The sequence below is a fragment of the Choloepus didactylus genome, chromosome 1 (assembly GCF_015220235.1).
Source record: "Choloepus didactylus isolate mChoDid1 chromosome 1, mChoDid1.pri, whole genome shotgun sequence".
Classification (NCBI taxonomy): Eukaryota; Metazoa; Chordata; class Mammalia; order Pilosa; family Megalonychidae; genus Choloepus; species Choloepus didactylus.
The window spans coordinates 197,693,979-197,716,980 of record NC_051307.1 but is presented as its reverse complement, the minus strand read 5'-3'; the positions used below and the strand labels follow the sequence as shown (position 1 = coordinate 197,716,980).

The 23,002-nt window shown below is 39.7% G+C and overlaps 1 protein-coding gene across 1 annotated transcript in view; it reads right to left on the bottom strand.

The window, feature by feature from the left end:
- Window positions 1–21,455, bottom strand: part of LARS2 (leucyl-tRNA synthetase 2, mitochondrial) — a 176,960-nt gene extending 155,505 nt beyond the window's left edge. The window contains exons 1-3 of the mRNA XM_037848996.1: window positions 21,357–21,455; window positions 11,088–11,348; window positions 5,837–5,965 (exon numbers count right to left, since the gene is read on the bottom strand). Coding sequence (XP_037704924.1) covers window positions 5,837–5,965; window positions 11,088–11,327 — 369 coding nt within the window. The 5' untranslated portion in view covers window positions 11,328–11,348; window positions 21,357–21,455. The remainder of the gene's footprint in view (window positions 1–5,836; window positions 5,966–11,087; window positions 11,349–21,356) is intronic.
- Window positions 21,456–23,002: the final 1,547 nt, after the last annotated feature.

Genomic DNA, 23,002 nt, shown 5'->3' with positions numbered 1-23,002 from the left:
GCCCCTGCTTAAACATTCAGACCTCAGGACTACTTAATTATTGCTACTATTAATTGTGTTACACTTGAAAATTCCATTACGGTTTTAAAAGCGTTTTCTCATTGATCATGTCACATGAAACTGGCAACAAATCTGTGAGGTGGGTAGGGCAGGTCAATTGTCATGCTGTTGACAAAAGCCCCTGATTCTCGATCGATGCATCAGCCCCAAACCAGCTGCCTCTCCACTTATAAAGGCCACCACATCTAATCTATGTACGTGTCCATGGTCAGGGCAGCTGTTTGTGACTCTTAGCTTTCTTCTCACTCCAGTGGAATCTGTTTTTGAACCTAGAGAACCACATCCACTTGGCTCTGTGGAGCACCGCATCCCATTCATCAGTATTTTCTAAGTGCCAAACCTGCACCACTTGCACTGGAATTACCTGAAATGCTTACTTAAAATGCGGATTCTTCAGTCCCACCCTAGACCTACTGAATTACAATCCGCCTTTTTAGCAAGCTCCTCGGGGAATCATGAGGCACTCTAACCTTTAAGAATCACAGCCACACACAGAAAGGCTTACAGGGCATAAGTGACTGGATGCCCAACTTGATGGTGACAACTCTTATGTTCTGAGTGGCATTTTTCAAACTACATGGGCTCAAATTTAGGGGTCTGCTGTTTCTCTCTGATGGTTTTTAAATTTTAAATTTTACATTAATAATAATCTTTAAAAAAGAAACTCAAGATAAGAATATTAAGGGTCATCTGGATTCCTTTACGTGGTAGTCATTGGAACCCTTCATAAACATGTTGATTCTCCTCTCCACCCCGGGCCATGGTAGGAGTGTACTTCTTTACCTCTTTGAGGTTATTTGTGGCCACATCAGTGGAAGTGACGTTTGTCTAGATGGAAGATTCAGGAGCCAGTGTGGATTCACCATGTCCCCTCCCCCCAACCTCGGAGATCAGAGAAGCAACACCTGAAATAAGAACTACCATCAGCCTGGGTCCTCACTACCTTCAGCAGTCTTCCTACTGGCATATGCTAGGCATAGCTCAGCCAAGAAATAGATGGTTGTTTTAAGCCACTGAGATTTGGGGATTGTTTATTACTGCAGGAGCACTTAGCTTTTCCTGATTGAAATACCTTACCACCAAGAAATGCCACGTGAATCGGGTGTCAGAGGTTGCCTTTGTGTTTATAATCATGTAAATATCAAGTGGTCACCTAAAGTGACAGAGCTTCGCTTTTAATTCAATATTTACTAAACCAGACAAAGATTTTGTCATTGGGAATTTATGAGTTCTCAAGTTTGAAAAACACTGTTCTGGGCTGTTAACACATAGAGTGAGCACTTTGTCCAGACCTAAGCAAAGGAGTTCTATGTTTTTTAAAACATCCATTTAATCAATCAACTCACAAAGAGTTAAGGCTTACCAGATTGAAAACTCCTTCAGACTACTGGTTATATTTGATCATTAAACTCTTGACACACTGTTAACACAAAAGTTAGACAGACAGAACTTCCCAGCCTTTAAGAAGCTTATAATCTATTAATGAACAGATAAAACAACAAGTGGAGAACATAGGGACTTACCTGACGTTAGTTTGTGGTTCTAACTAAAGCTAAATTAGTTAAGTACTAAACTATTTCTTGATAAATGTAGGCTGGACAATCAAGGACAGGTTTAGGGTGGAAGTAAGAATTTAAATGGGCCTTAAAGAATGACAAGGACTTACTCATGGAGGACATGGGTAAAAAACAGAAGGGGTAAGAAACAGAAGATCATATTAATGACTAAAATTGCACCTAGTCAAGGATCGTAGATTTAGGACACTTAGGGGAACAGGTCAAATAGAATCATCAGCAAAAAGAAAATAGAAATACTGAATAATTTTGGACTCTGTTAAAAAATATTTATGGTTAGTATACAGGTTAGAATTTAAGAGTACAAGAGATTGGAGCAGGGAGAGTGACACAGGGACTTCCTAGATACGAGATAGTAAGACTGTCAAGTCCTGAGATGCAGGCCCAGGTAACATGGCTTCCCAAGTGAGAAAATCCTGCCTTTTAACAAAGCATGACAATCCACCTGAGCGCTGATACAGCTGGGGCTATCACAGCCTGTGTGCCATAGCCCTGTACTCCTCCACCCTGGGTGTGTGTGTGTGTGTGTGTGTGTGTGTGTGTGTGTGTGTGTGTGTGTGTGTGTGTGTGTGTGTGTTTTTCATCTTCCCCCAAGGGAATTGCGATAACCACAGCTTTCAGGCACACCTCTGTGAGCCACAAGGAAGGCATGGGAGAGCTCTAATGCCCCACTTGCATTCTTGTCTTGTTTCTCTGCTTTGCACAAATCATTTGCTGCTATGGGAGAAACCAAAGTAAAAGCAACCTTGAACTTTCCAAGTCATCATTCTCACCCATTCTCAAAGCCAAACTACAATCTGTGATTTGTGATTTACTATGAAAAACATAAATCATCGTAATTCTCATTAACAGATTAAAGGAGACAAATCTCATGATCACCTTAATAGATGCAGAAACGGCATTTGACAAAAACCAACAACCATTCATTGGTACAAATTCTCGGCAAATTAGGAATAAAGAGGAACTTTCTCAACCTGATACAGTATGTGAAGATGAAATGAAGCAGGAAAAGACTGGAATAAATCGGGAGAAGGAAGTAAAGATGTAGGAGAAAAACCTGGAGAGTGGAGTTTCATGCCAAGAGAATGAGTGTTTCAAGAAGTAAAAAGGGGTCCACTGTATTACATGCTGCTGAGGGCTGAGAACAATGAGGAAAGACACACCATGGAGGTCACTGGTGGCCTGGAAGAGAGCAGATTCAGAGCAGGGGTCACTCCACCTTTTACTTCCCATTATGCTTTACTTAGTGTGTCTTAGAATTACTCCACATATATCATTCATGAACAAAGCGAACAGAGCAAACCAACCAATAAATTAAAAAATTATACAAAAAGGCAATGCTTACTGAGTTTTCCTTAAGCATTTTCAAGCCTGATTTTCAAGCTCAGACTCCAATATCTCTAGTTAATAAAGTAGAAAGCCCAGTGTTTAGAATCAAGCTGGTGTTCAATGACTGTTGACTGAATTGATCAATACATGTGTCAGACCCTGTTCAACAGTCCAAGATCAGACATTCCTCTCCATTCAATGAGTGAGGATCATTGAATTCGACCTGAGTCCAATCTCACTCCATCTCTGGGACTAGTCGTGCACTGGGAAGAAAGGACTTGAAAACAACAGAGTTCAACAGGCTTCCAAATTGTTGACAATTAAATTGAGGTGTCTATTTCTCTTTTGCCACATGACTTAAGAATGGCAGGACAAGTTTTTGTCTAATTTGATGATTGTATTTGGGATGCTCTGACTTAAACATGGGCTATGAAAAGTAACAAGAAATTAATTTCAGGGGAATCTGGAAAAAAAGATGGCTTATCATGTTAAACACAGCAACTGAAACTGAGGAACAAACAGAACGCTGGGCGCCTGCTAATAACATACACTAAGATACCATAAACCAAATAATAAATAGTGGTTTCAAACACAAGGTGCAAATCAACTCATAGGATAGATAATATGAATTGCAGGCAAGGATCTGCAGTCAAGCTGCTTCTCAGAGGGCAACTCTATGTGGCATACTTCAGGGATTTGCTTTTTAAATGGTGGTGAATGATTTTACTGAGCAGCTCAGAGTAAATCAGACCAGTATAAATAATTACAGCTCCCACTTCTTAAGGGATTATTATGTGCCTGCCACATACACTATCTCGTTTAAGCCTCACAACAACCTGTGAGGAGGAATTATCGTTATCCCTATTTTAAAGATAAGGAAAATGCAATCCAAAGATGTTAAATGACTTGCACAGGGTCATTCAACTAGAAAGTGGTAGCATGGGGTTCAAACACAGGTTGTCCAACTCCTGGATCTAGCCCTGACCCTGGCTTTCCATGAGGGGGGATCCATCTCATCTGTTGGGCCTGGGCTGCCTACAAGGGCCCTAGTACCTCTGGGCATGGAGTTCTGCCTTGAGCTTCCTCTATAACACCCCATCCGATCCAAGGGAATTAGAACCCGCCCCCCCCACACACACCCCTAGCCATCTACCTGCTAATAGGCTTCCCTGTACCCTATCATAAATGTACAGTTTTGTTGTGAAAGCTTAATCTTCAGCGATTTGCCTGCACTCACTAATTGTCCAATTAAGGTAGCATAAGTAAAAAACAAGACAAATCTAGTTGAAGAATCACAGTTAAATAAAGAATTATACTTCAGGCAAAGAGTCAATTTACTTTGTGCCGTTTTCTAATAAACATTGCAGAAATGATGAAAAGCAATGTCTGGGAAAATAACATCTGACATAAACCAAGGAGACAAACACCTTTGGCCATCCTAAAATGGAGCACAAGTCTCTGAATTTTGTAGTAGTAAGTTATTAACCCTTCATGTACCAAAGAATGTTAGAACTTGCCCTTCTTTTTATGAGTATTTCTTGCTGCCAGTGTAAGTTCAGCATAAATTTTCATGCCAATTATGACAACTGATACATTTGCCTTTCTAAAGGAAAATCTTTACAAAGAACTGGGAGGCAGTAGGTATCATTTGTACAGGCCCTGACAAGTTAGTAACAGCTATAGCCAGTGGGGTGCCGGTGAATGTTTCTCTGGCTCTCTGGTAGAAAACAAAAGAGCCTTGATTTATAGTATTTGCTGATTACCATACTGTAAATACTTCTACCTTTGCTGATTTCAAGCTCTTAAGGTGATTAAGGAACACAGAGTTGGGTAGAAAAGGGCACAGTCAGCTCTCAGGAGCCCCTGCTACCAAGCACTAAGATTTGCTGGCTGTGTACTATGTGCTGGGTATGTTACTAAGTACTTCGCTGCCACCCTCTTTGAATCCTTCTAACAGGCCAGTGAAGTGGTTCTAGTTATCCCCATTTCAAAGGTGAGAGGACACTAAGGTCTTGGGCAGGTTAATTAAATAACTAGTCAAAGGTCACTCAGCTAGTAGGTGTTAAGAGCTGGCATATGAATCTGGCAGTCTGGTTCAGTAGTCCATGCTCTCAGCCCCTCTTCTATCCTGCCTCTCTCCATGGGTGATTAGATAGGTATTGATCATTTCCACCTATCTTAAAGATGATGTGTTGCTAAGGAGTAAAGAGCAGGTTCTGGGGTAATGGGCAGTGGGGATGGGAGACTGACCCACATCAGCCAAGGAAGGCTCTTTCTCCTCCGCTCTAATGGTAAATTTCACCTCGTCCTTCAAGATCCATATCAGATGTTCCCTCCTGGGTACAGCCTTCGCCAATTTCCCTAGAGTTAAGTTATTCCCCCAATTTTTTTTTCTTATAAAAATTTATTTTTTCCATTATTAAGTAAATGCATGCTCATTAGCAAATGTGGAAAACATAGACTAGAAAAGAAAAAATCTCTTGTGGTCCCACCCACAGCATTTGATCCACAGGTATATTATTGTATTCATTCTCCTGTACTATATCTTCCTATATATGTCGCCCCCACCAGACTGTGAACTCCTACTGGGCAGATGTCATGTGTTATCCATATTTGTAGGTGCCTTTCATTCCACGCCACTCCCACCCCAGTTCCATCCTAGCACAATGGCCAGCACATGGCAGCCCCCTAAATATTCTGGTTGCTTTATTATGTTTTCTGATTCATGAAAGGAAACACTGAGCTTTTCAAGTTTATCTTCAAAGCTGTCCTAATGTTAACTGAAGTAGATTTTCTTCCTTTGTCTTTTGATCACACTCTTATTGAGCTGAGTGAGGCAGAAAAGGGCCTTTCCAGCAGGTATCCTTCCTTACCTGCATGCCTCTCATCTTCTGGAAGCGTGCAATGGTGTCGCTGATGGTGTAGACTCGCACATGGCCCATGTGCAGCTTGCCCGAAGGATAAGGGAACATGGAAAGCACATAAAACTTGGGCTTTGATATCTAGAAGAGAATGACAAGCCAATGAGTATTTATTAAGCATTTACTGGGAATCCTGTATATACATAATATTTTGGCACTTTACTCAAGGTAATAATATAACATTTTAAAAGAGTGCTTTAAAAAAACTGTTCCCATAATATATACTGACAAAAATGCCAAAAACCACAATTCAAAGCCCTGATTAAAGCTAAAGAATGTCCAAAATAATGCTGGACACTTCAAGGTGCTAATTCCCGTATATATTTTTAATCTCTTTATATACATTTTTTTTCTTTTAACAAAAAGATTCTTTAAGACAGTTTCTATCTAGGTCTTAAAGAACTATATGCTTTCTAAATAAGCTCCAACACATATATCTATATAATTCAAACAAACAATAGTTGAATCACATAGATATGACATCTCTAAAAATGGAGCCCCTTCCTAAGTTCCATATAGCAGCATTCAGTCTTGGATTTAGCAGTAAGAGCAGAATGCTAAGGCACCAGTTTGGATCCTGGGTTTCCCTGCTATATTATGAGCTGATTTTTCAACAGAAAAAGTAGGTACTAGTGAAAAAAATCTAAGCCAATGAAGGAAGAAGGTTGTTTTTTCCAGGGGTGATATATAGGCAGCCTGTGACCAAGGGTATCACTCTCCAACTTCCAAAGATACAACTTCCTCATGAGAAACACAAGGAAAACTGTAGATAGAAAACTATACCTATATCTGAACACAATGAACAAAGACCAGGGAGTCCTTATTGGATCACTAACTTTCAGAACCTTAGTCTTCCAGCAGTAAAATGGGGAAAGTTGTCAGGAGTTTGTGCACTTGTGGTGAAAAGTCTCCAAAGGCAAGGTAGATTCATTTAATTGATTCCTTGTTGGGGTACCTATTGTTCAAGGGTAAGGACTGTGTCTTAATTACCTCTTCCTCCCCCAACAGTAAGAGTTTAATAACTATTAGATAAACATTTATTGGCCTTTGTGCTCCCAGAGCCTGATTACTGGCCTCTGTGGAGCAAGCAGTTGTTACCGAAGGGCATTTTATCCAGCAAACTTCACAAACCCTGTCCAGGTAATAGAAGTGATCCCCCTTCTCAGCCTTAAACCCTTCCCTGGCACAGGTGAGGGGTTTTGGGAGGTGGGGTGCAGCGACGGGGGAGGGTCCTCTGAAAGATGAAGAGCAACAGGTAATTCTGTTTGATCCCTGAGGGTCGGGACCATGAGCTATTATCACTATTTATTTTATTTATTCCTGCCTTCTTTCGTTTTTCTCTTTCTGTCCTTACTCCCTTTCTAGAGCTTTAATAGAGTTCTTTAAGGCTTTGCTTTCCCCCAAAGTAATGAAAGCAAATTCAAAACAGAATATTAACAATCCTTTTTATGTGTGAGGGAGAGGGTTGTATTTTGGCTAAGTATTTGCATGACTGATGATGGACATAGTCAACTGTAATCAGAGGAGCAGAAGAAACCAGAAATCAGATTATTTCCAAATCTCATTTGAGACATCGATTTAAACACCCTTCAGCCAAGAAGCTAAATGAACCATTAACAGATCCACTAGCAAGTAGCAAAATAAACTAGAGTGGAACCTTTCTCTGTACTGTCCTTCCTCTAGAAAATCACCAAGGAGTAGAAGTAAAGCTGCCTGAAGGCAGAAAAAGGAGAAAGAAAATAAAGACGGAATCTGGATAATACACAAAGTGGAAAATCATCTTGAAATGCTGAAGTAACAACTGAGATTTAATTATATAAATGGGATGGAAAGCAGTGTGCTGATCACGTGCTTTAATTGGAAATTGCAGAAGTGTGGGAGAGGACCTGAAGTCTGCAATTGTAACAAGAGATTAGTTTTGGGGGGCAGGTGGAGGGGGGTCCCCGACTTAATAATTGGTTTCAAGTAAGTGAGTGACAGATAAGCTACTCAGCTTGTAAATAAATCCCTCAAAAGAGGTATATGACCTCATTCTGTGACTCAGTGCAGAAACTGAAATAAAAAAATGGTCTACTCAGTCAAACCTTATTCCTTCTTGATACAGATTGGGCCTATAACCTTTTCTTTGAGAATCTGTAGGGATATGGGTGAATAGCTGTTACAGAGTTCTTTGGGAGCTGAAAACCCAGTAAGAATCCTTGAAATAGGCAATTTCTAGTTTTTCATTTTAAAGTTTCCACATGAGAAGCATTTTTCTTCTATTAAAATCATCTTGTTTTATTACGTTAATATTTTTTATATTACGTTTATTTAACATCACTCTTGCTCAGACACTTTCCCACAAATAGCTTCTTCACTAGCATCTCCTTTTTGTTCAACAGAGATTAAATAACAAAATCAAATGATACTAGCTAAGTCCAAAACTGAGTTGATAAAAGACAGAAAAGTATTGCTGGAATAAGTTTTCAATATTCATGAATATGTTTCTGTTTATTGCAGGAAAAGTATTCAGCTTACTGCCTGTCCTTGCCTTTTGCTCTTCTGTGTGAATTAAGTCATTTCCCTGTGACAGTGGAATGAGTTCTACATCCTGGGGGAGGAAAAGGGAGAAGGAATTATGGGAGTTTATGTTAAAATTGAGCAGGAATATGATTGAAAGGGAAATTTTCATAATTACATAAAAGTGTAAGGATTTAAGCCTCTAAAAGAAATTAAGATTTTATGTGATGGGGAAGAGATGGCTTTTATAAGTGGGTCCTATTATTTCTGTCAGCTTCTAACGTCAGGAGGAAAATGACTTCTGCTTCTCTATAGCTGATGCTCTGAAGCTATCGCCGAGACCAGAGGATGGCAGAGTAGAAGGAAATCCTCAAAAGAAGTCCAGAGACCTAGTTCTGGATTGCCTTTTCCACTAGCAGTGAGACCTTAAGCAAATTTCTTTGCCTTTCTGGGCCCAGCTTATAAACTATAAATCAAAGGAAAAGCAAAAGAAGGTTCCAGGTGAAAGAATGAGCTCAGGAATTAAATGTGTCTGGATTTGAATCTCAGCAAATTACTAGGTCTCTTTCTGAGCCTCAGTTTTCTTATCTGAAAAATGAGGCTAATAATACCTATTCCTTAGGGGTTTTTAAAGGATTAAATGAGATAAATAGAAAGATGGTGCCTGACACACAGTAAAATGCTCACCAAATGAAGTTCTTCTTATGATGTGATTACAGTGATGACGGCAAGCCATTTAATTTATAAAAACTCATTAGGTGGATTTCAAATATCCCTCACTCCATCTGAGTGAGGTCGATTATAAACACTTCAAAATCTACCAGCTTTCAGTCATATGCTCAGTTCCTGATAAAGACACACCACATATTTTTATCCTCAGGTAGCCTTTATTTATGTAATACTTCAGTTTCTAAAATGTCCTTGGTCCACATTTTCTATTTGATTTTCAGAACAATTCTGTGAGATACACACTGCAGGGACTTACTTTATTTATAATGAGGAGTCTGAGGACCAAAAAGGTTAAATGACGTGGCTGAGACCACACTGATTTCTTGTATTACAGCCAAGTTTCTGGACTCCTCACTGAGAATTCTCTCTACTTGACTTTTTCCCAATTCAAACTCTGTTAGAGTGCTACCAGGGTGGTATGCACAATGGCCTGTAAGCTATTTTCCTAGTTATCAAAACACAGTTTATTTGGGACCATTTTAATTAAAAAAAAAACAAAAAACAAAACATATGCTAAAGAAGAATGGCATGTCACAAAATCAATAAACTCCAACTTCAAGATGTTTGGAAGTCACTGAATTATGATCTAAACCAAAGACAAGAAAAAAAAAAACAAAACTAACTTTACTTCCTCATCCAGAATTAAACTCCTCTTTAGAGCTTGCTTCCAAAATACATTTAGTTAAATTAGGCTGATCATGTTGACATGAAGGCTTTTCACTTCCTAATGAGATGAAAGTCAAAGCTTTAATCTTACTATTATAAATTCTATTCAAACCTTTTTTTTTAATAACTTCATTTTACTTGCTATATACGACATCTCTCTCAATACCAGATCTTCTTTCTAATCAAGGCCAAAATTCATTCTCAGATGAACACAAATAGCCGTCATTTTTCATAATGTTCATAATGGCCAATCTCATAGAAAGAATGAGTCTGATGACAATGAGAATTAGGAGATGGGGAAAGCCAATTCCATGAAGCGGGGTCTTATGCAGTTATACAACTGCTTGCCTTTGGCCTAATCTCTTTAATTAAACATAGAGGGACCATTCTGAAGACTGTATTATTTGACTGGTAATTACTACAAAAGGAAAATCAGACTTCAAGAGTGAAATCCTATCTTATACTGTTTCACTCCGATCGGACTCAAACATGCCATGGACCAAATCACATCTCTCATCTGTCATGTTAACTAATATTGAGTGGTAAGAGTTAACATGCCCAAGACTGATCCCCAGCAGGCTGGCCTCCTGCAGAGCGCTCCATGGAAACTGGCTCCAGCCAAGTACTTAAGACAATCAATCAAGATAGAGTGCCGAGCTGGTGCATCAGGACCAGAAGCCACGGGTCCTCTAACTCACACAGCTACAAATGCAAGGTGGGACTCCAGCCCGTGATGAAACCAGAGCCAAACATAACACTAAGATGGCAGAACAGGGTTGGAGGCCAAGGTCATGCCAGAGGAAGGGAGGTACTTCTCAGAAAATGTAGCTCAAAAGTTCCACAGCTGAGGGGCCCAGGTCCTTTTCTGGAGTCTCACATCTGACCCTGCCAGATCCCTGCGCACTGCCACACCGTACAGTGGCTACAAAGGACCCAACACCTGCTACTGCTCCTGTCTTGATGAGTTGCCCCTAGAATTTCTGGACTCATTGCTGTCTGCCATTCACCTAGTAGGCACATTACTACCATATACCATTCACCTCATTGGAAACACTTCCCAGCACTATCCTTGTGTCCTCATTTACCCCTCATAGGCATCCTTGGAAGTAGATGGGCACTATTATTATCACTCTCCATTTTCGATAAGAAAACCGAAGCACAGGCAGATTCAATAATTTGGTTCAAGATCACATACTTAATATACTGCTTGAATCCAGATAATAAACTGCTTGAACCCAGATGGTATGACCCCAAAATCTAAGCCCTCACCCCTCTTCTCTACCTACTCAGAATTTCTCAGAATACTCACATCAGCTTCCGAAATTTTGGAGGGCTGTTCTTTTATTCGTTGATGCCACCATTTCTCTACATCCTTTCTTGTCTGCATTGTATACTCTTTTGTCCACTCCCCCGTGGCACTGTAAATACCTCTGGTACATCCTGGGATAATTCTCCTTTCCCACTTGATGATATCTGGCCTGCCATTTAGCTGCCTTTTCAGAAGAGAAGCATAAAAACTCAAACTCAGTCTCTGCCAAGCAGAAGCCATTCTTCAGAAGGTGGGGAGGCCCTAAAAGAGAGCAAAAAAACACACTTATGAGCCACCCAACTCAGCACAGTCCCAGTGTTCCTTGCCCATTCCCATGCTCTTCCTCTTACTCTTTCGAGGATTTCCTTCACTGAAAAGAATCCTTTAGAAGTTTGGTTGAAGAAAATATAAACTTTTTAATGGACAGGTGGCCAGTGACCCTGAGACACCAAGGATACAGAAACTCTGCAGGGACAAGTGAAGGCACCACCTGGGCCAGGTCCTGCCACAGCCTCCCAGGTTGCAATGGAGCCCCTCCCCCATCTTCCCTTTAGGCCAGCAGCACCTGTCCAGCAGGCTTCACTTTCCACCTCTCCAGGTCTCAGAAGAGCACCACCTTGCCTTGGCCTTTGGCTCAAATATCAGAAGATATCTGAATTCAGGCCCCCACGGAGGACCAAGACTCTGAGTTATTATTAGCATTTTTCATATATATTATGAGTTTAAATGTACCTCTGTAGGCTGAGCCAGGAAATAGCCATTATTCAGAAGACTGTTTACTCTTTAAGTCCTTCATTCATTTACCAAATAATTACATGTGCCTCTAGGTCCACACACTGTTCTAGATGCTAGGGATACAGCAACGAACAACAGCAAAGCCCCTTCTCTCTTGGAGCTTACAAACTAGCAGGGAAAAATGGACAATAAACAAAGAAATAAATCTATAATGAAGAAAATTGGAAGGGGGTCACTAGTGGGAGTCAGGGAAGGTCTTTCCGTTGACTATTCTTATAAATTCAATCAACATTTCAAGTAATTTTTTCGAACACAACCCATAGATTGAGGCCCACCAGTATATCCAGTTGTAATTCAAAATTCAATTTTAATGTTTCATTGATTTCCTCCACAAGTGAATTCCAGAGATGACTTCATTGAACAAGTTTCCTGTTCTATCACTATTTGAAGGATTGAGGAGAGACTTCATCAAATATTTAAGATTTATGACTAAATAGCCTTAACTTTCTGCCTTCTTGCATAACAGCATTCAAGAAGCACTACAGTAAAGAAACGGATGAAAATGGACCTTTCAAAAGCAAGAGAAAATAAAGGAAGAAACTGGCCCCCTAAGCTAGTGTTAATTCTTTCCACATCTACTAGAATTTGACCTATTTCACAAAGTACTGTATCACGAATGTTGCCAGGAGGATTTCTCATAGGCTTAGAGAAGTGGGTTTCACACTCACATAAAATGGCACCACAGTGTTGGCATTTTACAAGTCAGTCTGCCAAAGCTCCTGACATACCAATTCTCACTGTATTTAACATCCCTTGCTTCTTTGGGAGTGGAGTCAGAGAAAGACTAAAAACAGTCTCCCCATCAGTTGGGCATGACTATTTTAAAGTTTACAGATGCCATTGTAGATATTAGGGATAACTATATGAAATTGGTTGAATAGCAGCAATTCCATCCATATGACCAATCTAATATAGATACACTTTATACAATTAAGGCAATTTCATTTATCTTTAGGGATTGGGTTTCTATATAATTCGAACTCTTCACAGGAGTCATAGATTTCATGGTCCTCTTGCTAAGTCAGCATTTCCATACCCTTGCAAACAAACGAATGCCAGCTTATCAGAGGGCACCTAAATAGACAGATCCCTGCCATTTTTCTTCTAGGTAGCATTCCCCAAAAACACATAAGGAGAGTGTTCTGGGCTATCACAAAAAAAAAAAAAAAAAAACAACCACCAACAATGGGAAACCACAAAGTTATAAAAATACAAATTGACCTGAATGAACTGCGGACTCACAAGTTTTGGGTTTCAATGCTGGTTAGCCACTGTGATTAGTGAAACACCAAGAATATGGACAGATTTCTATCCCTTGAGGCACCAATATGAAGGAAGGTCATTCTTTCACTTTAAATCCCAATGCTATCTCTATAACTCACTTATACTAAATACCAAATACTAACTACACATAACAACACTCCCTAACTACAGAACAAGAACTAGCTTTCTAAAAATGTTTTATAATACCTGGTTCAAAAATAACCTCTCTTTTGCATAAACCAGTGGAATAGACTAGAGAATCCTGAAACAGATTCGGGTATTTAAAATAATTTAAAGTTGGTAAAGAAAGAAGCACAGACTAGAAAGTGATAGATTATTCAATGAGTGGGGGGAAAAATTCAAATTAGAGCCTCTCTTCTATTCATAGACCAAAGTAAATCCCAGGTAGATTAGGGAATTTTTCAAAGTGCCATAAAACAAGACAAAAATACAGATGAGTATTTAATTAATCTTTAGAAAGTACAGTATGTTCCATCCTGAGCATAAAAGCAATGGAAGCATTCACAAAGTAAAATATTAGTAAATCTGACTTTGCAAAAATGTAAAATTTCTGATCAAAAAACATCACAAACAAAATTAAAAAGCAAACGAGCTGAGAGAAAATGTTTGCCAAAACTGCAATGACAAAAGGTTATCCTACTCTATAAAGAGGTCACATATGAAAAGAGAAACACTAAAACTTAAATTTTAAAAATGGACAAAGGAAAATAGGAAAGATGAAATACAAATGGCAAAGAAATATATTAAAAAGATCAACTTTACAACTAATCAAGGAAGTGTAAATTAAAACAATGAAATATTTTGCTTATCAGATTGGCAAAGACTTGTTAAATGAAAATAAATACGCATTTTTATACACTGATGGGAATGTAAATTGATTTCACTCTCTGGGGAACAATCTGATCATGTGTGTCAAGACCCAGGAAGTCAAGTTCACACCCTTTATGTCAGGGGTCCCCCAAACATCCTCAGGTTCAATGATACATTAGGAGGACTTACAGGACTTGGCATATAGTTGTGTTCATGGTTATAACTTATTACAGTGAAATGATACAAAGCAAAATTAGCAAAACGAAAAGGTGCATGGGATAAAGTCCAGAGGAAACCAGGTGCAAACTTCCAAGGGTCTTTTCCCAGTGGAGTCAAACTGGATGCACTTAATTCCTCTATCAACAAGTTGTGACAACATGTGTAAAATGTTGTCTACTAGGGAAGCTCATAAATAATCAGTGCCCAGGGTTTTTACTGGGTGCTCATCAGGGCCACGCTTTTTTTTTTGGGGGGGGGGGGGCGGGGAACGCTAATAATTTATTAAACAGGTGATAAAAGCACATGGCACAAAAGTTTTCAAAAATTTAAATCTCTTTCTCTCCCACAGTCACTCATTTCCCCTCACTGAAGATATAAGATGTTACTTGGTTCTTCTGTGTTCTTCCAGAAACAGTCTATGCATTTACAAACACAGACATATATGAACTTATGTACAGTCAGTCAGCTTCTCTGACTGACACATGTTAGCATAGCCTACTCACTACATGGCCCCTCCTTGCCTCATTTTTAAATACAAAATGACAGTCATGAATCCCCAGACAGTTAGGAAAGTCGGCAACTTGAGAGAGACTAATAGAAACAAATAAAAACTATGACCCTGGAGAGAACAGGGACAGCAGAGATCAGAAGAAAATTTTTTAAAAATTGAACACTAATTCTTATCCACAAAGAGATTCCAGAAAATACCATAGCCATAAGATGGAGCAACTAATAACAATGACGTTTTCGGAAATTAAAAGGATATGGAAGTTAAAGAATTAATCTAGGAGGTCCAACGTCCAAGTGATTTGACTTTTTGAAGGACACAGCAAAGCTGTCCCCACCTTTTGCACCTGCTCTTCCGTCTGCCTGAAGGCTCCCCCGAGGCCTTTCCCACTGCTCCCTCTCTCACTACATTTAGACCAACTCAGACGTCTCCAGTCAGGGAGTTCCTCCCTAACCACCCGCCTACAATAGCACCTTCTAGCCCCATCCAGCTTCTTTTTTTTCCAGAACATACATCTTTTCCTGAAAATTATTTTACATAGTCAATTGTTTACTTGTTTATTGTCTATCTTCCCAACTAGAATTATTCAATAGCTGAAAGCAGAAATCTTGTTTATCTTGTTTACAGGAGGGAAATGAGGCAGGATCGTCAGTGCTAAGAGCCACTGAGATTTGTAACCTCCTGGTTGTTGGCATGTCCTTTTGTCCTGCCAGGTTTAGCCATTCAAGAACAGGCTAAAGCAGGCAGAGAGTTGAGTTTAACCAGTATGGTGATTACATTATGTACTTGTTCCAGTTTGCTAATGCTGCTGTTAAGCAAAATACCAGAAGTGGATTGGCTTTTAAAAAGGGGGTTTACTTGGTTACAAAGTAACAGTCTGAAGGCCATAAAGTGTCCAATGCAAGGCATCAACAATCAGGTACCTTCACTGAAGGATGTCCATTGGTGTCCGGAAAACCTCTGTTAACTCAGAAGGCATGTGGCTGGTGCCCACTTGCTCCCAGGTTGCATTTCAAAATGGCATTCTTCAAAATGTTGTTCTTGGGGTGTTTTGTCCTCCCTTAGCTGTAGCTCCTCTTCAAAATGTCACTCTCAGTTGCTCTGAGTTGCTCTGTCTGTGAACTCCTTTATACAACTCCAGTGATCCAATTAATACCCACCCTGAATGGGTGGGGCAACACCTCCAAGGAAATTATCCAATCAAACATTTCACTGACAGTTGATTGAGTCACATCTCCATGGAAACACTCAATCAAAGAATTCCAATCTAATCAACACTAACATGTCTGCCCCCACAAGATTGCATCAGAGAATACAGCTTTTTCTGGGGGACATAATATATACATACTGGCACAGTACCCTAACAAATACATGTTCTTAATCTTAATCAACATTCCTGTGAGTGCGAACCCACTGTAAATAGGCCCTCTTAAAGATGTTATTTTTAGTTAAGGTATGGCCTAACTGAATAAGGGTGGACCTTAATCTGGATTACTGAAGGCCTTATAAAGAGAACCCGGAAGTTCTAGAAGCAAGAAAGGAAAGAACATCACAATGTGATAGGAAGCAGAAATACAAACCAAGGAACCCCAAGAATTGCCAACAGCTAGCACTAGAATGCTAATCTTTGGGGAGACAGCCAATATCTTTATTTTGGACCTCCTCTAGTCTCAAAATTGTGAGCCAATAAATTTCCATTGTTTAAGCCATTATGTGGTATTTGTCATGGAAGCATGGCAAACTAAGACACCGAGGTTGGTATTTTGTTAGGTGAGTACTAGAGGCAGAGAAGGGCAAAGGAACTGGGGGTTCATGCAAGAGAGTAAATATAATAATGGACAAATAGAATCTAGGTTGGATATAAAGGGAGTGAGAGTGAAGAGGTGGTGATGGGCAATGAAAATAGTCAGTCAATGGAGTGGAGATACTGATAGGGATAATGAATTGCTGGAAGGAGTTCTAGAGTTAAGTGGTGCTCCAAACTGCTGGAGTAAGAGTACTTGACATAATCTCACTTCTAAGAAATTGAGGATGTGATAAGAGATGGCAATGCAAAGAGAGAAGAAAGATGATTAAAAACTCAAGACAAGGAGACTTCTGCTTTCAAGCTATTACAGAGCAACTTTCCTGTTGAGAACAACTAGTAAAGATAGATTAAAAAAAAAAAATGGTAAAAGGCATCAGAAAGCTACCATGACACTCAGAAACTTCAGGAGCAAAAATCATAGAAAGAAAGGAAACACAATGAATGAAGTAAGCTATCCAGGCATTTGCTGCCTCAAAGCTACATGAGGCTCAGAAGCCTAGAAGTCAAGCAGAAGGTCAAAGTGGAGACTAGGAGCTTTTAGCAGTCTCACAGAGATGTGGATACAGAAAAAATAATAGAGTTCAATGTTATAGGAAAAACCAAGACTCAAGTCTCAAGAAACCATGTTCCAGAGGAAAAAAGGGAAGCAAAGAGAAGTGGACCTAACAACTGGGGCTGGTTTTCCCCTTGAAGCATTCTCTGATTCATAAATAGTGTAGACCATGAAACAGAAAAATCAAGCAGAAAGTGGCAGCTAAGAGGCTGGGAAGCTGAGCAGAGCCATCCACGGTCTCATGGTACTGGGGAGATAAAAATTCTAGTTCAGGGCATTACAAGATTGAAACACACTCTGAATCAGCTCAAAACCTAATTAGATTAAGGTGATCTGCTGACTCTAATAGCCAGCTAAAGAATATCCTCCGAAGGAAGATGACATTATGCAGAAACTACCATTTTTCATACACTATATCTCGCATTCAATTAAAAAATCATCACGTACACCAAGAGACTGGACTAAAATGAAACAAAACAAAACAAAAAAAACAGACATGAGAAAGAAACTCACAGTTGATCCTGATATTAGAGTTACCAGACATAGACTTCAAATTAACTAACATGTTCAAAAAAATAGATGACAAGATGGGAAATTTTACCAGAGAACTGAAATCAATTTAAAAGAGAGAATCAAATAGCAATTCCAGAAATAAAAAATACAATAGCAAATTAAAATGTAACAAAAGGGAAACAATTGGAAATCTGAATTCTATTTGATAAAATTAAACAATTATTGTTAATTTTTTTAGGTTTGATAGTGGTATCATGGTCATATTTTAAAAAGAATTCTTATCTTTTAGAGCTACATATTAAAATATTTTTAGATTAAGTGATATATGATGTATTAATTTACCTCAGGATAATATGGGGTAGAAGAGGTGGGTGGGTATGATTAAAAAATTAGCCATGAGCTGATAAATGCTGAAGCTGATGATAGGTACACAGGGTATGTATTTTGTGCATACTTAAAAATTTCAAATAAAAACATTTTTTTAAAAGAAAGCAATAAATGGGTTTAACAGATTAGACACAGCTAAAGGGAGCTTCAGTGTTCTGGAAGATGTATCAAAAAAAAGTTCAGATTGAGGCACAGAGAGAAAAAAGAATAGAAAATACTGAAAAGAGCATAAGAGCCATATGGGCACATATGTGTCACTGAAGTCCCAAGAGGGATGGAGAAAAAGATTAGGGTAAAAGTAGAGCTAATGGCTAAAAATTTCCAAAATTGATGAAACAAAGTTTCAAGCTGTAGATTCAAGAAGCAATATAAACGCCAAACAAGATAAACACAAAGAAAAACACACTTAGAGGCACATCATAGCAAAACTGCATGCATTCAAAACCAAAGAAAGGGGGCCTATTGTTTTTCATTACTATTTGCCTTTCATTATTATTTGCATTTTTAATCACATATATTTATTACTTTGATCTAAAAAATAAAAAGAAAGCATCCTATATATAATATCAATAAAAAGAAATTAAAATAATCTTATTGTATGACTCAAATATTTAAATAGTCTTACATCTATATACAAATGAATTATTTCTACTTATTATTATCCTCGATGAAGCAAGCCTAAATGATACTGGCTCCAATATAATTAATGTAATAATAAAACCAACTCTATGCTTGTTTACCTAATAAAGGAGGTATTAATATAACCTTATGTGGGGGGGGGATATCCATAAGATTCCATAAGGCTGTACAGTCTCTTACAAATTTCATTTCGTCTTTTCTCATAATCACAATTTACTGAGTGGCCACTCTTTGCGAATGGTACACCAAGAGCTAATTATAATTCTATCTAACAGGAGCCAGTACACGTATTTTCTGTATCAGAAAATTAAAAAAAAAAGCCAGACCTGTATAATCCTGTACATGGACCATACCAGAGCAGCTATGGTGCCAGAGGCCAGGCATCTAAAGATATATTTTAGCTATAAAATTTTATAGAAAATTTTAATCATTTTGCTATTGAAAATATCTGGCTTTGAGTGACTCAGCTGACTTATGATTAGCCATAATTTCTCAGAAATTCTTGGATAGTGAGAAAAACCTAAAATGAATTTTTTATGTTTACCAAATTTAACAATTAAGTAACCTGGCATTGTGATATATTTTGTAAACATTTACTCAAACTGATTAATTTCAATTTTCATAATTCACAGAAATTTTTAGAGACTCTTGCTCAAAATGTATAACAGCCCGTAGCAGATGAAATGGCTTTGCCAGTCCTCTCTCTGAAAAAGAATAAACAAACATTAACCTAGCACACTGCCTCTGAAAGGTTTATCTCTAAGGTAGGCTTTGCATTGATGTATCTTCAAAGTTAGGTTGTTCTCTGGGGATGGTGCCCGGGGTCCTCGGGAGACCTCCCAAACTCTCCCCAACCCACTTCAGTCTACTTCCTTGCATCCTCCACACCAAAATGGCAAAGGTGTTTTCAACTATTCTCCTTCATTGTGACATTCGCTCAGACAACTGAGCCACACTTACACTAAACAGCAAGGAATCAATTTTCTAGCCAAGGTAAGACTGGAGGGGAGCTATGGAGCATGAACCACTTCTTTAGAGAGACGTATAAGGTCATGTAACATGATTTAACTATATACCCAACTTTTCTGCCCTTTTCTCCCCAATCCTATTGGGACAAAAAGTCAGTAGAGTAGACTGAATTAAATGCCAATTCCAACACTGAAGAAGTTGAAAGCTTTTGAAGTCAACACACACTGTGCTTTGATCTTGCACTTACTGAAAATAATGACCCTGCTGTTACTATATTAGTTATTGATGGAATATTACGAGTTTTAACAAATATATAAGAATATAGAACAAGAGGTTACCAAACTGCAACTTACGAGCCACATCCAAAGTATAGTTTATTATTATTCCCTAACTGAATCATAAAGAATGAATCACATGTATATGAAACTGTTACCAGTGGTTATATTTGAGGGATAGACTGCAGGGCATTTCCATTGCTGGTATATATTTTTTCTTTCTGTAACAGCTGAAAAAATAATAGCAATGAATGCATATAACTTTTATTAATTAAAATAGACACTTTTAAAGAATAAACCATAGACTTGAAGAACTGAAGAAGGCCTTAAAAATCAGGTTAATTATATATTTTTACTCTAAATTGTGTATGAAGTAAGACTGCAGTGGATCAATTGCAAATTCAATGTGTATTAAGAGATAGCCAGGTATAAGTGAGAGGCCGAGTGGAAACCAGGTAAATGAACTTCTTGGCCCTGCTCTAGGCCTTGCAAAGTAACCCTCCTCCAAAGCCCTAATGGGCACTGCCTCTTTCTAGCATCAAGGAACAACCAATCTATTAAAGGACTGTGCATAGAAAGGATGTAAAAGGCATCTTGTTCTCCATTTATGATCAACTTAGCCCTTTTCTTCTTTAGCTCTGGCTCATCCAGGTCCTTCCATAGATGCTTGGTGTCTTGTCTCTTCTTGCACCTCTTTCCAAAGCATCACTCCCCACTTCTCCAGCCTTCATTAGAGTAAGCCCTGACCCCAACCTCAACTGGGGCTTACATTTGAGGTTTCTGACAATCGTAAGGGTAGCGGCATGTGGCCTGAGAACTGGATCCCCAAAGACGATCACACATGGACAAAGAAAATTAGGGGAAGAGTAGGAAGCCAGCAAAGAAACAGAAAACATGGGAGAAGCACATGGGGGAATTTGTGTATGCACAAAAGGATTGTGTGCCAGAATGTATCTGGGAGAATTCATCTTAAAGAAACCAAGTCTGGTGACAAAATACATATTTTTGCTTTTGTAATTATTAATTCCCTGTGTGACCTCAGGCAAATATTTCCTATCTGGAACCTCAGCTTTCCTCTCTGTAAGATTAGAGGTAGACCCAGATGATCTCAGGATTTCCGAGCCCTAACATGCAATAGTGGCAATGACCTTTGGTCCACAGAGATACACTGGATGAACTTTAACAGTGTTCAAATCCCCATTCTGGGGACAAAGATCCAAAGATGTTCTGGGGGAGAGGAGAGGTGAGGAGAAACTGTACAAAATTGCGTGTACATATACGTTCTTCTGGGAAAGAGGTCCAGAGGTATCAACCCTGTCTGTGGCTCGAAGAGCCTGAATACCTTGATTTAGGAGTTCCCTTCCAGATCGGGAAATTGCACGGCTCCAAGACCACCTATCTCAGCCCACACCTTCCCTTCCTGCTCCTATGAAGTCAGAACCTCACAATCAGGAGAACAGGAGATTGGGCTTCGTTTCTCGTCCCGCTGAGCCCTGGCCGAGGTTTTTACCTGCTCATAGGCTCTGACTTCGGCACCTGGTTTCGGATCCCGCTTTTAGGTGAGCACGGCCCGGCCCGTCACCATGGGCGCCGCCATGTTGGCAGAACAACAACTTTATTGATAGCGGCCGCGGCAGACACAAACAGGAGGGGCGGAGCTGGAGGAGTCAGGTTCGCGCTCGTGTCCCTGACTCCCGGCAGTACCCGGGACCCGGGCGTCTGCGCGGCGACTCCAGGTCCCGCCTCCCGGCTCCTGGCCCGGAGCCCCGCCCTTCGGCCTTGGAGGCTGTAGTGTCCGGCGTCGGTATAACTCCACACATCTGGGACACAGATCTTCCATTTGCAGCCGGTTTGTGAGAGCCGGCAGTTTAGTGGCCCTGGGATGAACCGGCAGCAGGTCGTGAGGGCCCTGGGAGACTCCAGAGGACAGGGTTTAAATTCCGGCTGCTACTGTCTACTAGGCTTGGACAGATCTTTTCCCCTTCCTGATGATTAAGGCGTCTTAATGATGATCCTCTAGCCCTGGGAGGGTAATTACCTCGCCAAGACTAGATTGGGAGTAAAGTGTACTTTTCTCTCCTGAGTAGTAGGCTAGGAGTCAGGAAAACATGATGCCTGACCAATCACATTCCCAGAGAAGTTTGTGTAACCCAATGCCCAACACCCAGCAAGGGTTTCTTCTCCTACCCCAGCTCTTTTCCTGGGTGTTGTAAAGCTCCAATGAAAAGAATTGCAAAGTACCCGTGGTGTTAAAGTATAATTTTCAAAATGGTTAAACCTGTCCAAAGGAGAATTCGAAGAACACATACACCTAGACAATCAGAAATGCTGAAATGAATTAGCTAATTTTGCAAACTGGTTGATATTCTATAGGGCAATAAGAAGTAGTGTTTGGCCTGATAGGTCTCTGGAATGCTGGGTATCTGTGTGACACCTGAAACTCAGAGCTAGAGCTCGGCAGATATGATTGTCAGTATTTATGCATACAGCAACTGTTAAAAAAAAAAAAAAAAATAAAGCTGAAAAAGAGCCCAGACTTCAATTAGAGATATGAATGAAGCAGATCTGGTTAAGACTAGGGCAAATTGGGCCAAAGGGTAAAGGTTGAAACTGACCGTGCGTTAAAACTTCAACTTCCATGTGAGACCAAGGGAAGAAAAGTTTATTTGGTGTAGGATCTATATTTTCTAAACAATATAATTTCTACAGTCAGTTTGTTCAAATACCAGAATTACATGGAACTTTGAATAGGAAGTGAGATATGGTAGGTCTGTATAGGTTAGAGAAATAGCAACACATCCCAAAGTAATTTGGGCAGAGAATAAAAAGATATATTCAGGGCCCACCTGAGGAGCTGGGAGAGGATGCGGAGGTGTTGAACTTCCTCACCTGGATTGTTGCTGATGTTCTCGCAGACACTGGGGACTGACGGCTTGACATGCTGAGCCCTCTGTCTTGGGGCTTGCCCCTATGAAGCTTGTTACTGCAAAGAAGAGGCTACACCTGCTTATAATTGTGCCTATGAGTCTCCCCCTGAGTGCCTCTTTGTTGTTCAGATTTGGCCCTCTGTCTCTAACTAAGCCACCTTGGTGGGTGATCTCACTGCCCTCCCCCCTACATAGGACCTGACTCCCAGGGGTGTAAATCTCCCTGGCA